The following is a 23,031-nucleotide window of genomic DNA, read 5'->3' on the forward strand; positions in this document are numbered from 1 at the left end:
GACTTCTTTGCTTTATTATCTCTCGGGGAGAACAAGGAGAGATGCCAGAAACAGAGATAAAGTTTTTGTGGAGAGAAGCAAAGAAAGAACAGAAAAATTACTGGAACGAAGAGTTACCTCAGAACAAGATTTTTTTTTTTTTTTTAAATTAGATCATCTGAAAATAGGGAAGATTCCAGTAAGGGATGGCCAGCATCCCAGAATCTTGAAAGACACAGCAGACTGTATTTAAATTAACAAAAAAGCTAGAGCAGGAATTTTTAACTCCTCATTAACAATAAGAAAAGAACTGGAAATAAGGTATCATGAAACCAATGCTTAAGGAGGGAGCAAGGAAAGATTCTAGAAAGTATAAGTTATATTCAGTATTAGAAAAGCACCTTGTGATTTTTTATTATGAAGAGCACAGTGAACAGGTATAGATTGGTCAATGATAAGTCAGCAGGAAGGTTGTGCTTAATGAATCTGATAATATTTTTGAGGCAGTGACAATAATGGTTTGAGAAGAGTATGGAGCAAAACAGAAGTTGACAGACTATCTGGACTTCAGGAAGGCTCTCCAATTAAAAAAGCAATGATGGCAACAATAGTGGAATTCTCCAGTGGAATAAAAAAACAGCCATGGTCAGAAATTAATTGAAAACAGCCATAGCCTGGGACGGAATGAGATGGCAAATAGCGCAGGAGAGATAAGCATTGAACCTATTTTACTTACTGTGTATCAGCTACCAGGACTAGGCAGCAATACGAATGACAACTGACGGAGAATGAATACAAAAAACGAAGGATGAAGGGTCCCAATAAATCTGAAATAAACGGGAACGTGGGCTGGAAAATGGCTTCTATAACTGCACGTTTAAAAATGAAAAATAACGAGTATTGGATAAAATATACCAAAAGGAGATTTGCTCTGAGGTCTGGTGATATGCTACAAAGTGTTGGTCAGGAAAATAATCTTTATGGATGACAGCAGAGAGACTCTGCTCAGAGTTTGGAAGCAGTTAGGAAAGCAGAAAGAATGTAGGACACATAGTGGAAGTGAGAGGAGAAATCAGTCTCTGTCACAAGGGTTAGTAAGACCATACTTGATGTATTGTGTAGAATTATGGATGTCAGAATACAAGGAGGCTGAAGGAGCTACACACAGTGGCAGAAATTTACATTCAAATTCTTGGTCCAAAACTTGTATACAAATATATACCATATTGACCAAGGGTGAACATTTTTCAAACAAGCCCACGCGTAGACACAAAGGCCTAGTAGTCATTTTGCCCTCCCCTAAAAATCATTATAGAAAATACAAAACCACATACAATTAAAATAGCATTACAAAAAAGCAAACACATACTATTTTCTTGTCGTAGGATTCCCCACTGCTGTAAGTCGTAGCTAGGGTGGATGCACATTCTTCCAGATACCAAGGTTTTTTGCCGCTTTCAGCTGTGCTGCTTATGGAAATAGTGTAGATGCTATTGGTGTAGCCATCACAGGAGCAATGGTCCTTACTCCTTCCACCATTTCCAGACGCCCAAACAAAGATGGAACCTAACTTATTTCGTCCCTGTTTACAAACAATAGGAAAGATTTGATTAATGTTTTTTTCTTGGTAAGCAAGTGGGCCCTTACCCCAAATCCTGCCCCCCTTAAAAAGACAAAAGAGCTCATTGTGGAAGATTGTGAAGAAAAAACAGCGTTTAGCTGAGGTAAGAGCTAACCCTCACAAATTCAAAACATGAGTGAGATGAATAAACCCAACCGTAAAAACAAAAATGTAATTCAGATTCTATTTGTAGGTGTGGGTCTGTTCTGTACAGCCTTACAAAGAGAAATGCAGAAGACACACAGCATGCATTAAATGTATCAGACTGGATTTAAATAGTAAACAAACAAACAAAAGAAGAGCATGTTGTAGCTACAAACATTTGTAATAGACAGAACCAGTTGTTTATAAGGGTTCTCCTGAATGTCTCATTCTGGAATTACCAAGTGATGCCATGTACTGTTTGAGTAATATCAAGTATTCGGGACCACACTGGATCAGTTGCACAAATGTTATAAATGGTAAATGTAAAACACTTTGTTAAAACAAAAATGGACAAGCAAGGATTGCTTTGTTAATATATTAGCAGTAAGCACTATGGCCCCAAGTCAGTAGTCTAACTGAAGTTAGGCACATGCTTAAGTAAATTGCTGAATGAGGACCTAAAACAGATACACATATTAAGAAAATTTAATAGGTGAGTCTAAATAAATATAGTGGGAGTGAAAATGAATCCATAATTATTTTGGTGTTCTCAATTTGGTGTTGATGTAAAGGGTGAAGATGATCAACATACTGCATGCCTGCTGTCTAGCAGGGAACTGTAGTTTTCCATATTCCAGGCACTTCATGCAGACAGATAAACAGGTTAACATATGAGGTTCCCGTAATGTACATAATCTAAATACATTCATTGACTGTTTGCAAACACTATGATATTAATTAGGATAGAGATTTTAATCAAAGGAGTAAACATGTCTTAAATTCTAGTTCTGAAAAATGACATACTTTTATTATTTATTAATTCTTTTGAGGGCAAAGGAAAAAGCCCAAGGGTTACAATTAAGTTAATAGCCTAATTTATATCTCATTTGTTTGCAGCACATCATGCAATATATGGTTTGTATAAGTGGTAGGTTCATTCCTGTGTATGATGAACTAATGTTATGCCACATGCTACTTCGGTTTCTGTGATCATGAATAAATTACTAGTACATATATTTTGTTTTTTTATAAACAGAGTGGATTTGTGTGCTGCAAATGACATAAAGACAGCTGTTGGATATCTACCAAGAGAATCTTAAACAATTAGCAATTCAAAGATTCATCTAATCCAGATGCACAGGGGGTTTTCATTAGTGCATTTTTTGCTGAGTGTAATAGAGCCTAAATCAATGTAAGAAAAAAAAAATCCCGCGGTTCATGATTCTGGCAGATATATGTGCTTGAATTCACAAACATTGATGAGTTTCACTTTGTGAGTTTAATAAAAGTTCAGTACCTGTAGAGATTCTTCTCCTCAACACAATAACTTAGATATCAAATTCTCCTTGCTAGTGTTTACATAAGGTTATGCCTTTAAAATGCAATTTTTCATTAAAAAACATTTCAAACGAAGGAAAAAATATCCCAGGGTGCCAAGTTAAATGTACTATGAAATCCACATGCTCCTGACAAGACCAGTCCAGCCAGCCAGGAAGTATAACTATTTCAATTTCTTTTTCTTTCTTTGGCTGATCTTAGCTGCTCCAGTGATAAAAATGTACATTACAATGTACTTGTTTAAAAGGCTGGAGCAGTACTGGACTTTTTGCAGGGCTTCAATTCAAGCAACTAACACCACAGCATCTGATTTTGACATTATTTTCACACATACACAAATGGTAGTATTGCAACATCATACTGCACAAACTTTGTGGTTGTTCTTATCAAGTACACCCATGCCCCAGCAGACCACTCATATAACAGCGCCGCTCCTGCACAGGGAAAGTTCAGTTCATTGTGTTCCCTGCTCCATCATCTCTCTGTCTTTACATCTGGATTAGAGCAGTAGACTCTGGTTCTGTTCATCTCTTCCAGGTCTCATCCCTCTCTCTCATCCCTTGTGTGAACCCAAGAAAGAGCGACATCACCTTGCTGTTTTGTGTTCTGCTTTTTCGCAGCTCTTTTACCTTTTAGGGCATGACCCAAGGCTGAGAAAAGTCAATGGCAGTCTTTCCACTGACTTCCATGGGCTTTATATCAGACCTATGAACTATTGCTTGTCTCATTCATTCTGTCCATTCGTCCTCTGGTCACCTCTCTCCCTAACTTTTGTTCTTGTTCCCTCTCCCTCTTCTTGAAATACTGACTGAGGGAAAAGTAGTTTATGCTTGAGAATACCTGCAAATTTGAGACAGGTTGATGACACAGAGAGCATCCATATACTGCCTCAAGTCACTCCACCATGCCCATGGATTTGAGGTTCAGGAGCTTCTTTAGGATTGGGAGGTGACTAGAAGATCATGCCAAACAGCTGCTGTTCATTCCTTTTTACTATGCTCCTGGCTGATTTCTGCTGATTACATTAGTCTCTAACCACTGGTACCCTCTTTGTTCCAGTGCTAAGCTACCTCACTCTCCTCCTTTAAATCCCTCCTCGACATTCACTTTAGACTAGTTTGTCACTGCTAGTTTTCACTCCAGAGTGATGTCCATACTTCTGTCTGGCCCTACAATATTCTTATCAAATGAACAAAAAGCAAAAGAAAATAACTCCTGTCTCTCTCTCTCTCTCCCCCGCCCCCCGTGCCACACACACACTCTACTGTATATATCAGAACAAGCAGTGTATGCAATACAAAATTGGGTTTTCAACAAAAACTGATGGCTTTTGCAGAAATTTTTCATTTTTCATTAAACCCTACCTCTCCAATCCCCTCAAAACAAAAGTTTCTGCATTTTGGTCAAAAAATGAAATATATCAATTTGGATATACCGTTGCAGTGCCTAATGAGAGTTATTGTTCACCTGCCTCACATCCCCATTCTCCCCTACAGGTCACACTCCCCAGCTGGACTTCATCTCCCATGTAGCATTACAGGGACTACCATGATACACCGCCTCCGCTCACCAACAGGTGAGGCCATGATCTGTCCTGGGAAATGTTGTCCAATAAGGGATCCCATGCTATAAAGGAGAATGAGAACGTGAGGCACGCAAACTACAACTCCCATCAGGCACCACAATAGCATTTTGGACTATAACTATTTCCATTTTCTGTTTTTCGTCAAAAAGTTAAGCATGACTTTGTTTCCATTTTTGTAGAAATTATCCACAGGAAATAAATATTTTTCTGGCCTGTTCATATGGCTGCATTTGGCTAATTTGGGCACTGATCCCATAACCCCGATGCATGTGATTCACCCTGTTACTACAATTACTGCAGTGGAATTTCTCAGCAGACTAAAGATTGCTCTTGTGAGGAAGTGTTGCAGGAACAGGCCTCAAATTATTAGTTCCTCTGTCCAGAGAAAGGTGTCTTATTTCTGTAAAGCACTAGTACATTGATAGTGCTATAATAAAATAAATAAATAATACTAATAATGTGAAATGAGATTTTTAGCAGGTAGAAATAGCTATTTGAGCAATTTCGCTCAAATACAAGATAGAGGGCTGCCGAAAATGAGGCCCTGAGTGTTAGAAATGCTGCAGTGCAATATTTAAAAATAATAAACACCAACTTAAGTTTTATTAATTCAAATAAGGCTTTGAAGAACAGGAATAATGACTATTAACATCCCAGTTGACCTTTCTGTTGTGACTTTTTTGGTAAACACTTATTACATGTATAAAAAATTCTACTTTTTCAAAATCAGTGTTGCCTTTAAAAAATAAAGGTTCATAATTAATGTTGTTTCCATAAAAAATAAATACCAGGTGCAAAGACTAATGGGGAAAAAAATCCTCCCTCTAATCCACATGAAGCAAAGAATTCCAGTTCCTCTAACATACTGCAATATGGTTGTCAAGGCTCCTTCCCCACTCTGAACTTTAGGGTACAGATGTGGGGGCCTGCATGAAAACTTCTAAGCTTAACTACCAGTTTAGATCTGGTCCACTGCCACCACTCCCAATGTGCTAATTCCCTTCCCTGGGTAGCCTTGAGAAACTCTTCACCAATTCCCTGGTGAGTACAGATCCAAACCCCTTGGATCTTAAAACAAGGAGAAATTAACCATTCCCCCTCCTTTCTCCCATCAACTCCTGGTGGATCAAGATCCAACCCCCTTGGATCTAAAAACAAGGAAAAATCAATCAGGTTCTTAAAAAGAAGGCTTTTAATTAAAGAAAAAGGTAAAAATCATCTCTGTAAAATCAGGATGGAAAATAACTTTACAGGGTAATCAAACTTAAAGAGCCCAGAGGAACCCCCTCTAGCTTTAGGTTCAAAGTTACAGCAAACAGAGGTAAACACCCTAGTAAAAGGCACATTTACAAGTTGAGAAAATAAAGATAAAACTAACACGCCTTGCCTGGCTGTTTACTTACAAGTTTGAAATATGAGAGACTTGTTCAGAAAGATTTGGAGAGCATGGATTGATGTCTGGTCCCTCTCAGTCCCAAGAGCGAACTCTCCCCAAAAACAAAGAGCACAAACAAAAGCCTTCCCCTCACCAAGATTTGAAAGTATCTTATCCCCTTATTGGTCCTTTGGGTCAGGTGTCAGCCAGGTTACCTGAGCTTCTTAACTCTTTACAGGTAAAAGGATTTTGGAGTCTCTGGCCAGGAGAGATTTTATAGTATTGTACACAGGAGGGCTGTTACCCTTCCCTTTATAATTATGACAATGGTACATTTAACTCAGCATTTCACAGAAAACAATGGAATTTAGCCTTCAGTCTAGACAATATGCTAAGATCTTGTTCCTAAAAGCTATTTGGCAAAGCAAATGACAGTCTTTAAAAAACAAAAAACAAACAAACAAAAAAACCCAAACCAAAAAAAAACAAAAAACCAACCTGTCCAAAATAACATGTCAAGTAAGTATGCTCTGGTTTTCATTTACTGTTTATTGTTTGATTACTATTTGGTTGTCTCCTTTCCCCTCTGCCCTCACACCCCACTTCAATTCATTGGACCCACTTGCGCTCGGGAAATTATAAACTTGCTAGTAACTCTAGATACCAAACAACCTACTTAAAGCAACAGCACTAGTTGTCCTACTGTATGTGAACCCAGTTTAAAATTGGTCTCTGTTTAAAATATGAAGTTAAATAAGAGACATTTGGGCTGTGTTACAAAGTTAAGACAAACACACATGTAACATACTGTAGCTTTTACAATTTGGCTAAATCTACCATCTGTCATGCTCCAGATGCCCCAGGGTGTCAGGACAAAAAGTCTATTCCGGGGCTGCCAGGAGGTTTTGCATCTTTTATTACTTGAAAGCAAAAGTTCTATTTACAGACCATATAGACACACGTTTTTAGACAGAAGCAAAACACTAGTCAGTGATGTGAATTATAGTAGAGGAATGGCATGGGCTAGAATGTGAGTGCAGCAGAACATTCAGAGTGCTCATGCCAATGATGTCAGATAAAAATGCATCAACCATCCCCCCTGGGTACAGAGCTATGTCTTCTCATGTCTTGCCTTTGCAATAATATTACTGACTCTTTTCCAAATACTGTAAAGCATTCCACAACCTTACTTGTGGTTGTCAGTGTACTTTTTGAGATGTTCTCCTACTGTTTTTATCTTTGTCACTAGCCTTTAGAAAATGTCTGAATATTTAAAAAACAAAAACAAAAAACCACACAACCCAAAACCCTCGGCCTTCAATTCTGACAAGAAAAAAAAGCACTTCACTGACATTTAGTGTATCATCAGTCTAGGTACATGAAGAATTTTACTGAGATATTTTCTGGGTATAGCTGATGTGCACAGACTGTGCATGAGAGCTGCTCTAACTGATACCAACTGCAAAAGGCCACAAAGGGCTGACAAATAGGGGTGTCCCAGGAGCTCACAACATGCCCACTTTCTTCTGGCCATTCCCTTTTCCTTGTACTACTAGCAGCAGAGAGGGCAAGTGGTGTAAAGCTTTTCTGCAGCTCAGCACCACAGGAGGATCACTCTTACGCTGGTGTGATCCTTTCTGGGCCACTTAATCCAGTTTTAGGGCCAGATTCTGCCAGGAATCAGAGCCAATATGAACATTCTTGTAAAGACACATGGAAAACTTCCTCAACAATATTAAAGGAGCCTCCATTGCTCCAAGTTTATACATTGCTATAGCTTTATTAGTTGATACCTTACTGACAGTCACGGTACACATCACTGTAGAGTGGTTATCTACACACTGTGGTTCATGGACCATTAGTGGTCCACAAGGCATTTCCAAGTAGTCTCTGAAACAACTTCCATTGAACATGTGAAACATGAGCAGGTGAGGTAAGAGGTAGTCCCACCATTCTAGAAAGTTAAAATCATGTATTCATCACTATTCTACAAACAATTCTATTCTACTATTCTACTCTTGCTTCTGCATCTTTGTGTTCTTCTGCCTAAGAGATGAACAGGAACTGAAGTCTGTTAATGATTCTCTTTACTGGGTGGAGGTTTTTTTGGTGTCATTTCCAGAGTGATCAAATTTGGTGAGGGAGAGGAAACTCAGTGTGAAGGAGTAGGAAACACACAGGAAGACAGAACCAGTGACCTGGAGAGATTAGAGCAGTGGGAGCTACAGGCAATGAGAGGCAATTTTGTCCTAATAAATTTGAAATGCTACACCAGGTAGAGGAAATAAGTCATGCAGATAAAAAATAGAGAGCAAGGAAAAAGAATTGTAGCTATATTCATGATTTCAAAGTTTATTTTCCTCATCTCCTTAATTTAGTTCTGAATTGCACCATTTTCTTAACTTAAAAGAGAAGAGAAATCTAAACAAGAAAAGAAAAAAAGTACAAATGCATTTCACCCTTTCATAGGATTTTACATTCTTAATATTTACAGTGTCTTTAATAAGTTATTGTGGAAATATTCTATGTACAGGTAACATATAATGTACTGAAGAACTAAAACAGATTATGCATTAACACAGTAATGATGGTGATAGAATATGTGAAGAATATTTCAACATGCTTCTGGTATATTTTTTATTTGACTCTTTACTAGAACAACAGGTTCAATAGCTTCAAGCTATTCCCCACAGTGCTATAATTAGTGCTTAAAGTGCAACCCCGTTCCCCCTAAAAAAAAGTGTTGGCTGAAACCTGAACCCGTGGAATGCTGGAATGAATTTCTACTTTTCCTAAACAAAACAAAATAAAGCCAGCTACAGGGCTGCTGCATGCATCACAGATTCTGCCTATCTATTCATTATGATTCATTATTACTATGAAGAAATTGCATGTTGCATACTGCATTATTGTCCAACAAAAACAAACAAACAAAAAAATCCAGGTTTTCCAAAATATCTGTTAAACCAAGAATAGATTTAGGATGAGACACTCTCTGGTTACTAATAGGTAAAGTTCCCTCATCACACAAAGCCCAAGTAAAGAGGCATTATGCGAAAGCTATGCAGGGTTTGAGTGAGGGATGGAATTCACCTCCCTAGCCTACAGCGAGGATTCAGTCAGCTCTTACTGTCCTTGTGCAGTTACCTGTTGAAACCCCCTAGACAGGGATTTGTGGCCAACAGATCCATGTAATTATAGACCTAGTGGTGATACCTACACTCCTATTCCCACCAGGTATTCACAAGTAGTGGAGAGCTCAGCCCCATGGCACATTAGGGTGCAGATTCTGCAGCTGCCAACCCGCTCAGCAGCGACACTGTTCAGAGGTGACTTCTGTAGCCCCAGTGCCATGAGTGAATGAAAAATAAATCCACATTTCTAAGAAAAGTACACAAGGTAGGTACAGGGATTTCCACAGGGATTGAGGGAAGGAATCCTCTTCCCAGACACAAGCAACAGAGATGCTGCTCCGTGGCTGCCTTTACAGACTTAGGGCTGCAGTAATCCCTGTGTATGGACTGTCCCCACCACATGGTTGTGGTTGGGAAGAAAGGATGTGATCTGATTTAGTGTCAGATCTATTGGCCTCACCTTCCTTGCCCTAACCTCACTCTGTAATGCAGCAAACCCTTGAGTACAAACTGGCACTCCTTGAACTGGCTTCATGAAATCCTGCTCTCTCCATAGGCAGTAGAAACGCACAGACTCTGCTGTGTCCGAGTCCCTACAGTTCTGCGGAGAAGTGGGATGAGAGACTTACCCCTATTAATTAACCAGATTCTTTTATTCTGTAAATGCATCCTCACTGAAATAAGTACATTTTAAACATATGGAAAGGCCCAATTTTTTCCAAAGTGGCCTGTTAATTTTGGCTTCCCAACTTAAGACTTATCCTAAGTCAGAGACCTGATGTATTTTATGTTAATCTATTTCAAGTTGGGCACCCAAAATAAGAGGCCACTTTTGAAAAGCTGGCGCTTAGGCCATAACACTCTTCTGGCTTGTTAGAACAGTTTCCACAAATGTGTGAGGATTTGTAATTAATACAGTCTGTTTCCAATACCTTTTGTGACATTGTATGGAAACTGTGGACATATTGAGGTATGTTTTCCTGTAACTTACTTTCCAAGTTTTTCTGCCTTTTGGATGTGTATATCACATTGAATCTAATGTAGGAACATTTGTTACATTATTTTATTTTCTTTTTGCACTACCTACTGATCATCTGTGGAAAAACTGCATATAACAAATAGTACTGCTATAAAGGAATCTTCTAGTTATTTCCAAAAGAAAACAGAATGCATTGTATCACAGCACATCTAGGCATTATGAAAAATAAACTCTGCTACTTTACTGATTGGAAGACAGTATTTGTAATCTAGGGTGTTTGAGCAGAGCACTGGGAATTTCCAACTTCATGCAAAGCATAGACCGAGGAAGAATTGCTAGTTTCATGACACGTATGGAGGTTTTCACCCAATCTGAGTTTTGATGGGCAGCGTTAATTTGGAAAGGACTAGAGCATATCCAGTGCCAGATATTCTTGCAAAACCATTCAGTGTCCTAAAATGTGTGCTTTAACACAGCCACATACATTTAGGAACAGATTTGTTTCAAGAACTGCATCCTGGAAATCAGTGACAATGAAAGGGACTTAGGGGGTCATGGAGAATAACTAATTGAACATGATCTCCCATGCAATTCAGTGTCTGAGAGCAAATCTGATTCCTGGATGTGTAAACTGGGAAATATCTAGTAGGAGTAGGGAAGTGATATTACGTTAGAATTCAGCGTTAGTGAGACCATTACTGAAATATTGTGTCCTGTTCTGGTGTCCAAACTTTATAAAAAGAATATTGACAAATTGGAAAGGGTTCAGAAAAGAGCTACAAGAATGAGTCGAGGTCTGTAAAATCTTGCCCAACCATGAAAGGGTAAAGAAGCTCAATCTATTCTGTTTACCCTAGAAGAGTGGTGTAATGGTCAATGCCAGATCCATGTAATGCTGTGCAGTGGCAGTCAGTTTAGAGCTGCCCATACCATCATCCATAGGCCCCATTGCTATGCAATGATGCCTTCTTGCCTTAAAATCTATGAACCTATAGAATATCAGGGTTAGAAGGGACCTCAGGAGGTCATCTAGTCCAACCCGCTGCTCAAAGCAAGACCAAGCCCCAGACAGATTTTTGCCCAGATCCCTAAATGGCCCCCTCAAGGATTGAATTGACAACCCTGGATTTAACAGGCCAATGCTCAAACCACTGAGCTATCCCTTTCCCCCATATACCAATGATGTAGGCCAATGATATTGTCTTATGTTATCAGGACATATAGTTGTGAGATTAAAACACAAACATCACTACACTGTGCAATTAGTCTGTCCTTCAGAATGAGCTATTAGAGATATCATCTCTGTTGTGTTAACAACCAACACAATTCATTGTAAAGCAGAAGCTCCACATTTTTCACTCAAAATCATGAAGTAAAAAAATAGTTATTTGCTCATATGTCACAGCCATGGGGGCTATACAGTACCTGTAACAGAAAATTTCTGTGCTTAGTCGAGTGACTAATGTAGGGGGGCTAACCCACTGAGTGACCGTGGGAAAATCATTTTTGGCCAACTTTTTATAAGTGTGTGTACACTTTTGCACATGTCCAACTTGCCTGCTTACTAATCATACATGGACATACAATTTGGGATTTGCATTTGTAATTTGTATGTGCCTCAGTTTCTTCATCTGTACAATGTGATGATAGCCATTTTTGTGACGTGCTTTTGAGATACTTAATTGAAACTCTCAATAGAAGTAAAAAATATTATTATTGTATTTTCAGTGCAAATCTGCAACAAAGTGAATATTTTGTGTAGACAACAGTTACGTGTTCCTCTTAAACCCATACAAATTATGATGACAGAGGAAATTAATAACATTTTTTAATATATCTAAGAACAGTCTGTTATTTACCTCAACACAAGCAGCAACTCCTCTGCCTAAACAGTTATGCATTATATACATTGCCCTCCACCACTGGAATCATCTTATTCTTTATTGCCACTTCCTTATTTGGGGTTGGCGACTTTTATAGCCTTCTTCCAAAACTCATGATTGTACACCTGGCTGTTACGCAAATTGGTCTCTCTAAGGTACACGGATATCTAGTCTTTGGCTTCCTCCCTGGTCCTTTTCCTTCCACAATCATTGCAAGGACCATCCTACCAATATAAGGTCTCTGAGGTCTCCACTGGTCATGTCCACACCAATGTAGCCTAGCCTCCCTGAATTTGTTTTCAGTTGGGGCAACCTGCATTAGGCTCCTCACAACCTCCTTTTGTTTCTTATCATGGAGTGTCCAATCACTTCACCATCTTCATTTTGGTGGTGGAGAGCATGCTGATTTCTCTTCTTGTGGCCGTCCGAGTCTCTGCTCCATACATTAGGATGGATTGAATAACAGTTTTATACACGCTACCTTTTAACTTTATTGGCATCTTTTTATCACAGTCCAATTGCTGGAATCTCCTGGCATTATTTTTTTAAAGAAATAAATCCACATGTAATTCCCTCTCCCAAATGCTTGCACTTGAGTTTGAGGGCTGTTCAGTGACTGTAGGAGAGCCTTCTGCTTCTAAAATACACTTGAACACACACTCTGCAGCCAAAGTTGGTGAAGCGAGAGAGATGAAAAGGGGCAGTGATGATGGGAGGGGAGGCACCAAGCCGAGTTCTCACAAGAGGTTCAGCAGCACGACATCAGATCATTAATGTCCATCAAATATTTTGGCTTATGTCCAGCTCACTAACAGAACAGTGTAGTGGGAATGAAATGAAGGCCACTGTTCTGACATGCAGGCAAAAAGCCAAAGATCCTGATTTAGATTTCCCTGCCTGTCCTTCTCCCCTTTTATAATACATTAAAGATGACCTGCTCTGTCACAGCCTTAGTGTAGCTCATGTGTATGCAGAACAGGTGATGCAAAATCAATAATGGAAAACAAGTGAAGCTGGCTGCACATTGTCACAGCCCTTTGAAACCTTGCTACACAAAATGCCAACAGTAGCCACAACTCTCCAGAAACATAGTTATGGTATCTTTGCAAAGGAACATGTAAAAACAAAAGCATAACAATGTAAAGTCATGACTATCTGATCATATCAACGGATTTACGCTTTCTTATATTGACATTACAAATATGCTTGCTTGTGTGGACAAAACATCATGTTCAAATCTATATCGGAGAACTAAATCTAACCTGATTTAACAAATGGCCTGTGGTATACAGGAGGTCAGACTAAATGATCTAATGGTTCCTTCTGTCCCTAAAATCTATGAATCTCTAAAACATTTGGGTTTTTCCTCCAATACAAGGAAGAGGAAAACCTTATTACATGGTTTGTCCAGAACCTTGTTTGACTACAATAAATAAGCCTGTATATTTTACAGTGTTGACATATCATATACTCACATACTCTTTTCTTCAAAAATGTTACTCTTGGACATACTGCTCTAAACTTGATTTTTCATCTAAAACTGAATTGTGCAATTATAATACACTCATTTTTCAGGTTATTAAATCTACCTCTTGTTATACACTGGCGTTTAATACACAGATCTTTTGACTGGATGCATTTTCCATACTAGCTAATACAATGCTTGTACCTATAACATTTCCAAGAAAAAATCCCTTGGCATTTGAAAGTATGATGCCAAGATAACTTTGCCATTTGAAATTAATACTATTTGAAAACAAACTCTCCAAGAGCAAAAGCAGTCATTAGATTCAAGAACTTAATTAAGTATAATAGAATTACACAAACTAAGCTAAAGATGATGTAAAATTATGGTGCTTGAAACTAGTTTACAACATTTTCCCTTCTCCATTCTTTATCCTGATCTTGCACAACAGCTGTATAGCACATTTAATTTCTGTATGAGATTTTCATTTTTTAAACTTTTGCTATTACTTCATGTCATTTAAAACAAAAACACATTTGTCTTTTTCAATTTATGGCATGTTGTTCTGTCTCTATGGACCTCTGAAAATATACACTTATTTATCTTTGTTATTTGGTATAGGATTTAGGATAAGCGTCTTAGCCCAGTAGATTTTTCAAAAAATTCTCAGACACCCTGCGTGAATCTTTTAATTGGAATGATACAACCTAAAGATAATTTGGACATGTTTTCAAAAATCAGTCTCTGAATGGCCTGAAGAAGAGGGGTGATTCTCGAAAAGACATACCCATTTCACTTTTATTTTGTTAGTTCAGTTTAATTACATTTTAATCAAAGTCATTATTCAGCTGCACCTGTAATTTTCTTAATTAAATAAACTGTGCACAATTTTTCCTCTCAGACCCACTTAAAGGATCTTGCCTCTATATTCCTGCTTGCATTAGCATCCATGGGAGATGTGTCTTGTAGTACTAAAGCAGAATATCAAGTCCAGATCTACTACATGGATCTGAAAGACAAACCTGCCAACTTTCCCATTGTCAATCTATTACTTTAACTTGGATCAAAGAAGCTAAATTTATTCTGTAGTTACTGTTTAGGACCAGTATTTTTAAAAAGAAAGGCCAAGATCTGTGTGCAAAATTGTGTGTGGAGTTGCCTGCCTACCTTCATTTGCACAACTATTATAACAGCTTTTATAAATCAGAGGATTTGGCATAGTTCCTAACCAGCAATTTGTGTAAACCCTGTGATCTGAAAAATCCCCATATAAAAACAGCACTTGTCATATTTCAGTGCAAAAAGCAGAAAGAGTAGCTTTATTCTAAGACCAAAGAAGTAACTATATTAGAATGAATAAGGAAAACAGCTTCTCTCTTTCACTGATTCACTATAGCGCTTCTGCCTGAGAGCATTCCATAACGCGATCCTGACTTGCTACAGTTTTAAAGAGACAGTACACCCACCCTTTCAGCAACTTCTGACTCTACACATCTGTTTCTTCCATTCAGACATATCTGCTGATTTTAGTCTGGTGATAAGGTACTTTAAAAATATTTAAAACTTTTAATTATTAATTCTAAAATTAAAAAAAATACTTTTTTAGCATAAATGTATGCGGTCTCACAGTGGGACCCAGACAACTATTCAGAATAGTGAGACCTATGGCAATCCTTTGTAAAACACTTCAAAAGGAAAAAAGGATAAAAGAAATTAAAAATTAAAGGGTATATAACTTGTCAAAATATTATTGTTTTTATTGTTCTAAGAAATAAGAACAAACTTTCCCCCTGGACTGTTTATGGAAAAAATAATCTATTTATAACTATATAATGAAGAATTTAATTTATGTTTTGTGCTGTTATCTATGTAAAACAAATCAAATGATTTGGAACTATAATGAAAGTAGTCTGTGGTCTGTTGACTTCTCTGCAGATTTACACCAGATGAAGATCAGGCCCTTGAAATTATAAAGAGCAAATGAATATCTGTTTTCTTCTAATATGTGAGTGGGAATAACTTTTTTGTGATTGCATTATCTCAGTGAAATGATGCTCTCTCTCTCTCTCTCTCTCTCTCTCTCTCTCTCACACACACACACACACACACACACACACACACACACACTCTTTCTTATTTTATTCAGCTATTTCTTCCCCTTCCTGCAGTTCCACTACTTTCCCTTAAAGGCTTTGTTGCTATTGTCCACTCTGGTCCAGCAAAACATTTAAACATGTTCTTACATGAAGCCACTGAAGTCGCTGGAGCTACTCCCATGCTTAAAGTTAAGTATGTACTTAAGAGCTTTGTTGTAGCGGGACCTTATACAGCACATACTGTATTAAGCAAAAGCATGATATGCTGCCACATGTGCCTGTCAGATCTGAACTGAATGGAAGTATCAGTTGCGGAAAGAAATCAATCATGTTACATTGCAGCAGGTCCCAGGGATAATTAAAACTAGTTTTGTTAATGGCATTTACTTTATATTAAATAATAGTAATATTCAGTATGCATATAATGCTTTCCATCTGCAAAGAGATTAATAAGTATTAACTAATAAATCATCACAACAGTCCTGTCAGGCAGGTAAGCAAATATCTCCATTTTACAGAAAGGTAAACCAAAACAGAAAATTTAACTGACTTGCCCAAGGCATAGCTGGGATTAGAACTGAAGAATTTCTGACTCCCCATCTTGTGCTCAATACTAGGAAAATGACCAGGAGGGATTATTGATATCAATTTTATGTTGTGTTTTACATCTTAGAATTAAACTTTGAAATCGTCTAGTAGTGCATACAGATAATCTAGGCACTTTCATGTTCTTATAACTGTTACTATTAGCCTCTCTCACCCACTCCACCTGTTTTTTGCTATGATCAGCTGCTGTGGCACATTATAAATTAACGTGAGCTCTTCAAAGCAAAGACAATCTTTATTGTTGCATATGCTCCAAAGCTACTGCTAATTATATTTTGCTAAATTCAGTCCTAGTATAAGTGGTTACAGCTCTCGTTGACTTAAATAGTAGTTGCATCTCCTGAATTTGGTCCCCAGAATTGTAAAATTACAACATTGGAATGAACAGGCAAATGGTCTCTTGATCACTTTGAAGAAATATTTTGTGCTGATCTCACCTCTTACAATCCCAGAGCCATCGTCTTTTTGCTAGAAAGTCTCTCACTACATTCAAAACAGGGCTCAGACCTTCAAATGTGCAATTTTAAAATGGTTTTCACCTAGTGGTTCTCAACCAGGGGTACATAGAGATCTTCCGGGGGTAGATCAACTCATCTAGATATTTGCCTAGTTTTACAACAGTGTTACATAAAAAGCACTAGCAAAGTCAGTACAAACTAAAATTTCATACAGAAATGACTGGTTTATACTGCTCTATGTACTATACACTGAAATGTAAGTACAATATTTATATTCTAATTGATTTATTTTATAATTATATGGTAAAAATGAGAAAGTAAGAAATTTTTCAGTAATAATGTGCTGTGACACTTTTGTATTTTTATGTCTGATTTTGTAAGCAAGTAGGTGTTAAATGAGGGGTACGCAAGACAAATCAGACTCCTGAAAGGGGGCCAGTAATCTGGAAAGGTTGAGAGACACTGATCTGAGGGGTACGTCTATACTTACCTCCGGGTCCGATGGTAAGTAATCGATCTGCTGGGTTCAATTTATCGCGTCTTGTCTAGACGCGATAAATCGATCCCGGATCGATCCCGGAAGTGCTCGCTGTCGACGCCGGTACTCCTGCTCCGCGAGAGGAGTACGCGGAGTCGACATGGGAGCCTGCTTGCCACGTCTGGACCCGCGGTAAGTTCGAACTAAGGTACTTCGACTTCAGCTACACAAGTAAGATACATTCACGTAGCTGAAGTTGCGTATCTTAGTTTGAAGTGGGGGGTTAGTGTGGACCAGGCCTAACTCTAAACAGGGGAAAGAGGCGTAAGAGCTATTTTTCCTTTAAACAAAACCAAGCTTCTCCTTATCAGCAATGTGTCTTGAGAGCTTTAGTTTTCCCTGCCTGTGCACATGCGCCCAGGACGGACATGGTGTTTAAGGGAACCTACTGTTCTGATGCCGTTCTCAAAGGCCTGACGTGCTAGAGAAGCAGGTCCATCCACAGTCTTCCCATCATCATCAGGACCCCAGCTGGCACTGTAGATGTGTATATGTTGTGGATTCAGACTGAGAGACTTTGCTTCCACCATGTCTGTAACATCACCATCCAGCATCCTCACTCCTTCAAAAAAAAAAAAAAAGAAAAAAAAAAAAGGAAGGCAGTAAATGTGAGAACTAGACTAATGAAGCATGTTTGAAAAACTATGTGAAAAATACAGAGAACTAGTCTTTGCTGATTACATTTCTTATGTTCTTATTGATTATGGCACTCAAATTGTAGAGTCGGTTTCTCTCAAGCTTTAGGAAACATCTGTGCTCAAATTCCTTCATCCAATACACAACATTTGAATGTTAAAGAAAAACTTTAATTCTGGGGAAAACTTAAAAAAATTATTTCTACCTCAGTACATTTATATTTCTCATTTAAAAATAATTATGATTTCCTTTCCTTCTCTGCGACGCAGTGCAATTTGAGATATGGCACTCCTAATTTGATAGACATAAAACACAGGATGTATGCTGATAGATAAACACAGGATTATGTCTTCATTGCAGGAGTCTGCAAAAGGAGAAGCTGGGGAGAAAGTTCTTGGGTACTAGCAAAAGTGTTACAGAAAGTTACAGACAAACTACAGCATTATTTGCATAACATTATTCTACCTCAGTTGCAAAACTGTGAACATCCCTCTCTAGGTAGGAAAGTGTGTAAGACCTGATTCTGAAATTCAGTTGTGTACGCGGAACTCCCATTAATGTCAATGGCAGTTATGTATAAATAAGGGATCTCAAGATCCAACCCTCGGTAAACAGTAGTATTTGACAAACTTGTGGGCTGGCATTTGTAAAGTGGATATCTACATGACAGCATGGTGTTTTAGGGGCAGTGTGATGAAAAAGCCTGAAGGCTGTAAACAGAGAATATTTTGGAATTTTAAATAAATGTTCTTGTTCAAGTCAACCATAACATCTCAATATGATTTAATCTTGAGGGAGCAGCCACTTGAGGCCAGTTTAAAACTTTCTCACACCTTAATAAGTAGCAGCAATGAAAGGATAACCTCCAAGTCAATGTGACATCTGATCAAAGATTTTCATTTTTAAATAATAATTAGTATTTAACTGTATGAGACAGTATATGTTGATGTTCACTTCCACAATTAACATATTTGAAGTCTTTCCCCATTTAATAGGAACATTACTATTTATAAATAAAATGTATATATCTTAATTATAAGAACATGGATTTGTTCATGAGTTTGCACTGAATTAAGTCGAGTGTTTACCAAGGCCTTACCTTCCAAGGTATATGGATTGGTTTGTTGATAGAGGATTTATTTTTTCTCATTCTAATTTACTTGAATCTGAGAAGTGATCATATTTCTAAATTCACACAAAAACTGACCAGGTTCTGTGAGATAATGAACTTGTCCAAACAGTGATCTCACTATGCATTTTACTTTATAAAAAAGCCATTAAACCAAGTTTGGTAATCTCAGGTTTTATTTTTCCTCCTCAGCAATCTTAAAAATTTAATGAGGGATAGAAGGTATGTTCTCATTCTTTCAAGCATCTCAATATATTTGGTTCCAAACTAAAACAACAAAGGTATACTACATTTAAACAAAGCAAGATAAAAAACAGAGGGAGAGAATTTCATTTGTGTTACTACAACTATGTAACATGCTTTATGAATGTAACATTCACTACAGTGAATAGTAAAATCAAGTTCTATCCCTGGCATCTGAAATAATTCACACCATGTTTAATGTTAACAAATATGACAGTGGTAAAATCCAAAAGCAGCCTGTCCACTCTTCTCTTTTTACCAACAATTGGCAGACCTCAAGTGCAACTTTTATCAAAGGACATATCATTGGCTATTTTAAATAGTTGCTTTCTTTTCTTTAACAATTACATGAGTTGTTAATTTTGCCCCCTCACAGAACATACAAAGTGTTTCTCCCAGGTGGTGATAGCACAATTATAACCATCCAGAAGGCAATTAGCAGGCTTAGTTTGCAGACTGTCCACTAAATCTTCAGAATTCTTTAAACTTCCAAATATTTGCCATAAATATCAAAACCTAAGTGGAATTTTAGTGAGCACAAACTTCTAACAAATCCTGTAGAAGCATGTGAAAATTAAGTGAAAGCACGTTTTCCTTTCAAATATTTGTTTTTAATCAGTGTGTCACTTAAGCTTAAAGAAACAGCTGAACAAATTCCTTGTCAGTTAAAGACAATCTACATCTGTTCTGTCATAATTTAGTATAACCACTTTCCCATCAGGACTCAAGCCCAGCCAAATAACTAAGCACCAAATCCCCACAGATGCTCTGCAACTTCCACAATAAGGCAGAAACAACAACAACAAGCTAGCCATCCCTTCTTATAGCAAACAAAGAAAGCCCAAAACCCTGTAGGTGGTAACTTGCTAAGTATGAGTGATGTAAAAAACCACTGGCAAACATTCAAATAATCACATTCCTTTGGCTCAGCTAAGGGAGGCTCAACCATAGCAGAGAGGAATAAGAACTGGGAGCACATTGTATGATTTCTTCACAAGAGTTATCTTCCAAACAGCAACAGAATTAAGGTCCAGATTCTAATCTCACTCTCACTGTCTCTTGTCAGCACAGCTCCATTGATGTCAGCAGATTTACTCCTGATTTGCACTGCTGTGAGAAGAGAATCAGACTTTTGAGGAAATTATTCCCTGATCTGTTCTATGGTCAGTGTTTCTGGCGTGAATGGAAAAGAGAGGAAGAGGACAAAGCACTTAGAAAAAGGTGAGCATTACTGGTGGATATATTGCAAATGACTTTCCATCACAAACATCATTAATCTTGGTGGTTCTGCTGATAGAATTTGATGAAATATTGATGGAAAGGATTTTCTTCCACTTCCCTTTATTTCCTCTCTACACCTCCTGGGCCCTGAGAGCACATTCTGGCTGAGGTGAGGAATACTGCTCCCTGGCCAAATTCATACCAGTGGAAGCAGGCACATCTCTGAGGAAGGTGTAAAGTGCTCTCCATCAGTAGGTCAAAAGAGGCTCTTTAAATCCACGCCTACACTGGGAATTAAACCGTGAACTGGACACTGGTTCAGTTTAATATGGTTTCAAATATAACACAGTTTGTCCGACTAGGGCAGATGGGACATAACCATTTTTCAAACAGTGTTTAAGAAACATACTCGTGACAGCCCGCAACACATTGTAAATATGTGGATGAAGTTCTTCCTTCAGTTGCCAGTGGAGTGGCTCAAAGGATGAGTTTGGTTTCTAGTCCAGAGCAAAGTGATTACATTTAGTTTTGATGTGGTTACACTCCTTGCCCACTGGCCAGGTAAACCATGTTTAACTCACATTAGCCTGAATCAGTTTTAAACTACGTTTAAAACAGGCTGTGGTTCAGCAAATATGGCTGAATCAATTGGGGCTGTCCTGCAGCACTAAACATATTCATGATGCTTAATAAATAATAATGCATTTAAAATCCAGCATTGCTATGCAGAGGAAAGCCTTACAGTGTCTGCAGGAGGTGTCTGCGGCCTTACACTGTCTTGGTCCTTTCATTAGATAGTGAATAATGTCTTTTTTCCCCTTCCCCACAGCTATTCAGAGCAAAGCTTTTAATTTCTTTTATTTCTTTCAGCAATACGTTTTCTAAGTTCCCCCTCTAGTATTCCCTACTGTCTTTCATGGAGATGAGCCCATCTCCATGTTGGCTTAAATATCACCATTTCACACTTCTGCATTCCTAGATGGCCTCTACTGTAGGACAGAGAATCACCAGTTAATGAGTCTGAATTACAGTGTTTTCCTGAGAAAGAAGGAGATGTAGAAAGGAAGGGGATGTGATGACACTATGGTTTCATCAAATGCAAAGTGCTGAATTGTATTTAAGCAGTATTTCTGCATTCAGTTCTGTTCATTAACCGTTTCATAGATCATGTCTCCATACTATGTTACAAGAACTGAAACATATCTTAATTAACCAGATACTGTTTAAAAATCTATAGAAATGACTTACATTTCAAGTGAATGGAATAAATAAGTGTAATAAAATCTCATACTTCAGGGCATATTCTGCTCACATGCTATGGCTAGGAAGGAAGAAAGTGCTTTCTCAGCAACTATGATCACAACCAAACAAAGCACTAACACACATGCTTAAAGTTAGGCAGGTGCTTAAGGGTTTTGCTGGATTGGAATCCATATGCACATGTGCATTCTTGATTTGTACACCGATGTCAGAAAAGTTCAGCATTGCGCACACGTTGAAATGTGCGTCTTTGAAAATTTGTGCCAGTATGCTGAGGAGTTACTTCATTCACCACAGCTGGTCAAGTCCAGTTACCCTGACAATTTGTGCACTTAGGGGTATGCAGCTATGGTCTTTCCTCTAATCAGGGTGAGAATACTAACTTGGTCTCTCTCTTTCAACCCTTGGAGGGGGAACACATCCAGTGATGGCATTTTTTTCCTTTACTCAAGGAACAATATTTGATACAATTCATTTCTGTTATGTCTTCAGATATAAAATGTCGGTAACATCGTTTAAGGTATTATATATTACTGAGGAAGATTTTAGAAGTCCACAGGTTTCCTAATTTTGTTATTCTTTGTATTCACATATACTAAATTCCATCCACCCACCCACCTGCCCCCAGGCCAACCTCAGAAATGGCCATCTCCCAAACCAACCAACCACCCAAACAAACAGCTGGGCTCAAGCCCAATTCATCCACCATAATAATAAAATTTAAAAAATAATCACATTATTCTGGTGTAATCTCTACCATCAGTTTCCACTGTCCCTTCTCCCTCACACATAGTTAATCCTGTGTGTCCCTTATACAATTTCTCCCCACACTCCACTCACCATAACTCCAATATATCTTTGGGACAAGTCTCTTTTTCCCTTGCCCTTACCCATTTCTCACATTTCATCAATCAAACCAGCCAGACCCAAACAAATTCATTTCTTTATCTCTCTGGATGGAGGTATCATGATTCTTCCTCTGAGGAAGGGGAAGGCTCCAGGACCTTCCCTTGTCCCTAAGCTATAATAAGATAAATCTTCTGGAAATTGGAACAAGCCCACTCCTGATTAGTGAGGAACTAAGAGTCTCACCTGCACCTTCCCTACAATGGAACAAAAGCTGGGCAGTAGGGGATAACTATATTCTAGTCCACCCAGAAAAGTCCTTAGGGAGAGGTGGGCTGACAAACTCTTTTGTATGGAAGAGTGGCCTGGTGAGCTGGCTGGAAACTCACTCAACATTTTTCACCAAAACCACTGGGGACTTTCTGTTTCCTGCTATACATGCAGAGATGCATTTCTTGGGTCACAGTAAATGCCAACAATGTTGACCTTGCCCTT

General features: G+C 38.2%; 1 protein-coding gene across 2 annotated transcripts in view; it reads right to left on the reverse strand.

Moving 5' to 3' along the window:
- The window catches only part of PCSK5 (proprotein convertase subtilisin/kexin type 5), a 295,959-nt gene that overhangs the window by 148,417 nt on the left and 124,511 nt on the right, over positions 1-23,031 (reverse strand). For both annotated transcript variants that reach the window (XM_054032645.1, XM_054032646.1), the window contains exons 7-8: positions 17,591-17,763; positions 1,349-1,561 (exon numbers count right to left, since the gene is read on the reverse strand). In XM_054032645.1, coding sequence (XP_053888620.1) covers positions 1,349-1,561; positions 17,591-17,763 — 386 coding nt within the window. The remainder of the gene's footprint in view (positions 1-1,348; positions 1,562-17,590; positions 17,764-23,031) is intronic.

The sequence above is a fragment of the Malaclemys terrapin genome, chromosome 6 (genome assembly GCF_027887155.1).
Source record: "Malaclemys terrapin pileata isolate rMalTer1 chromosome 6, rMalTer1.hap1, whole genome shotgun sequence".
NCBI lineage: Eukaryota > Metazoa > Chordata > Testudines > Emydidae > Malaclemys > Malaclemys terrapin.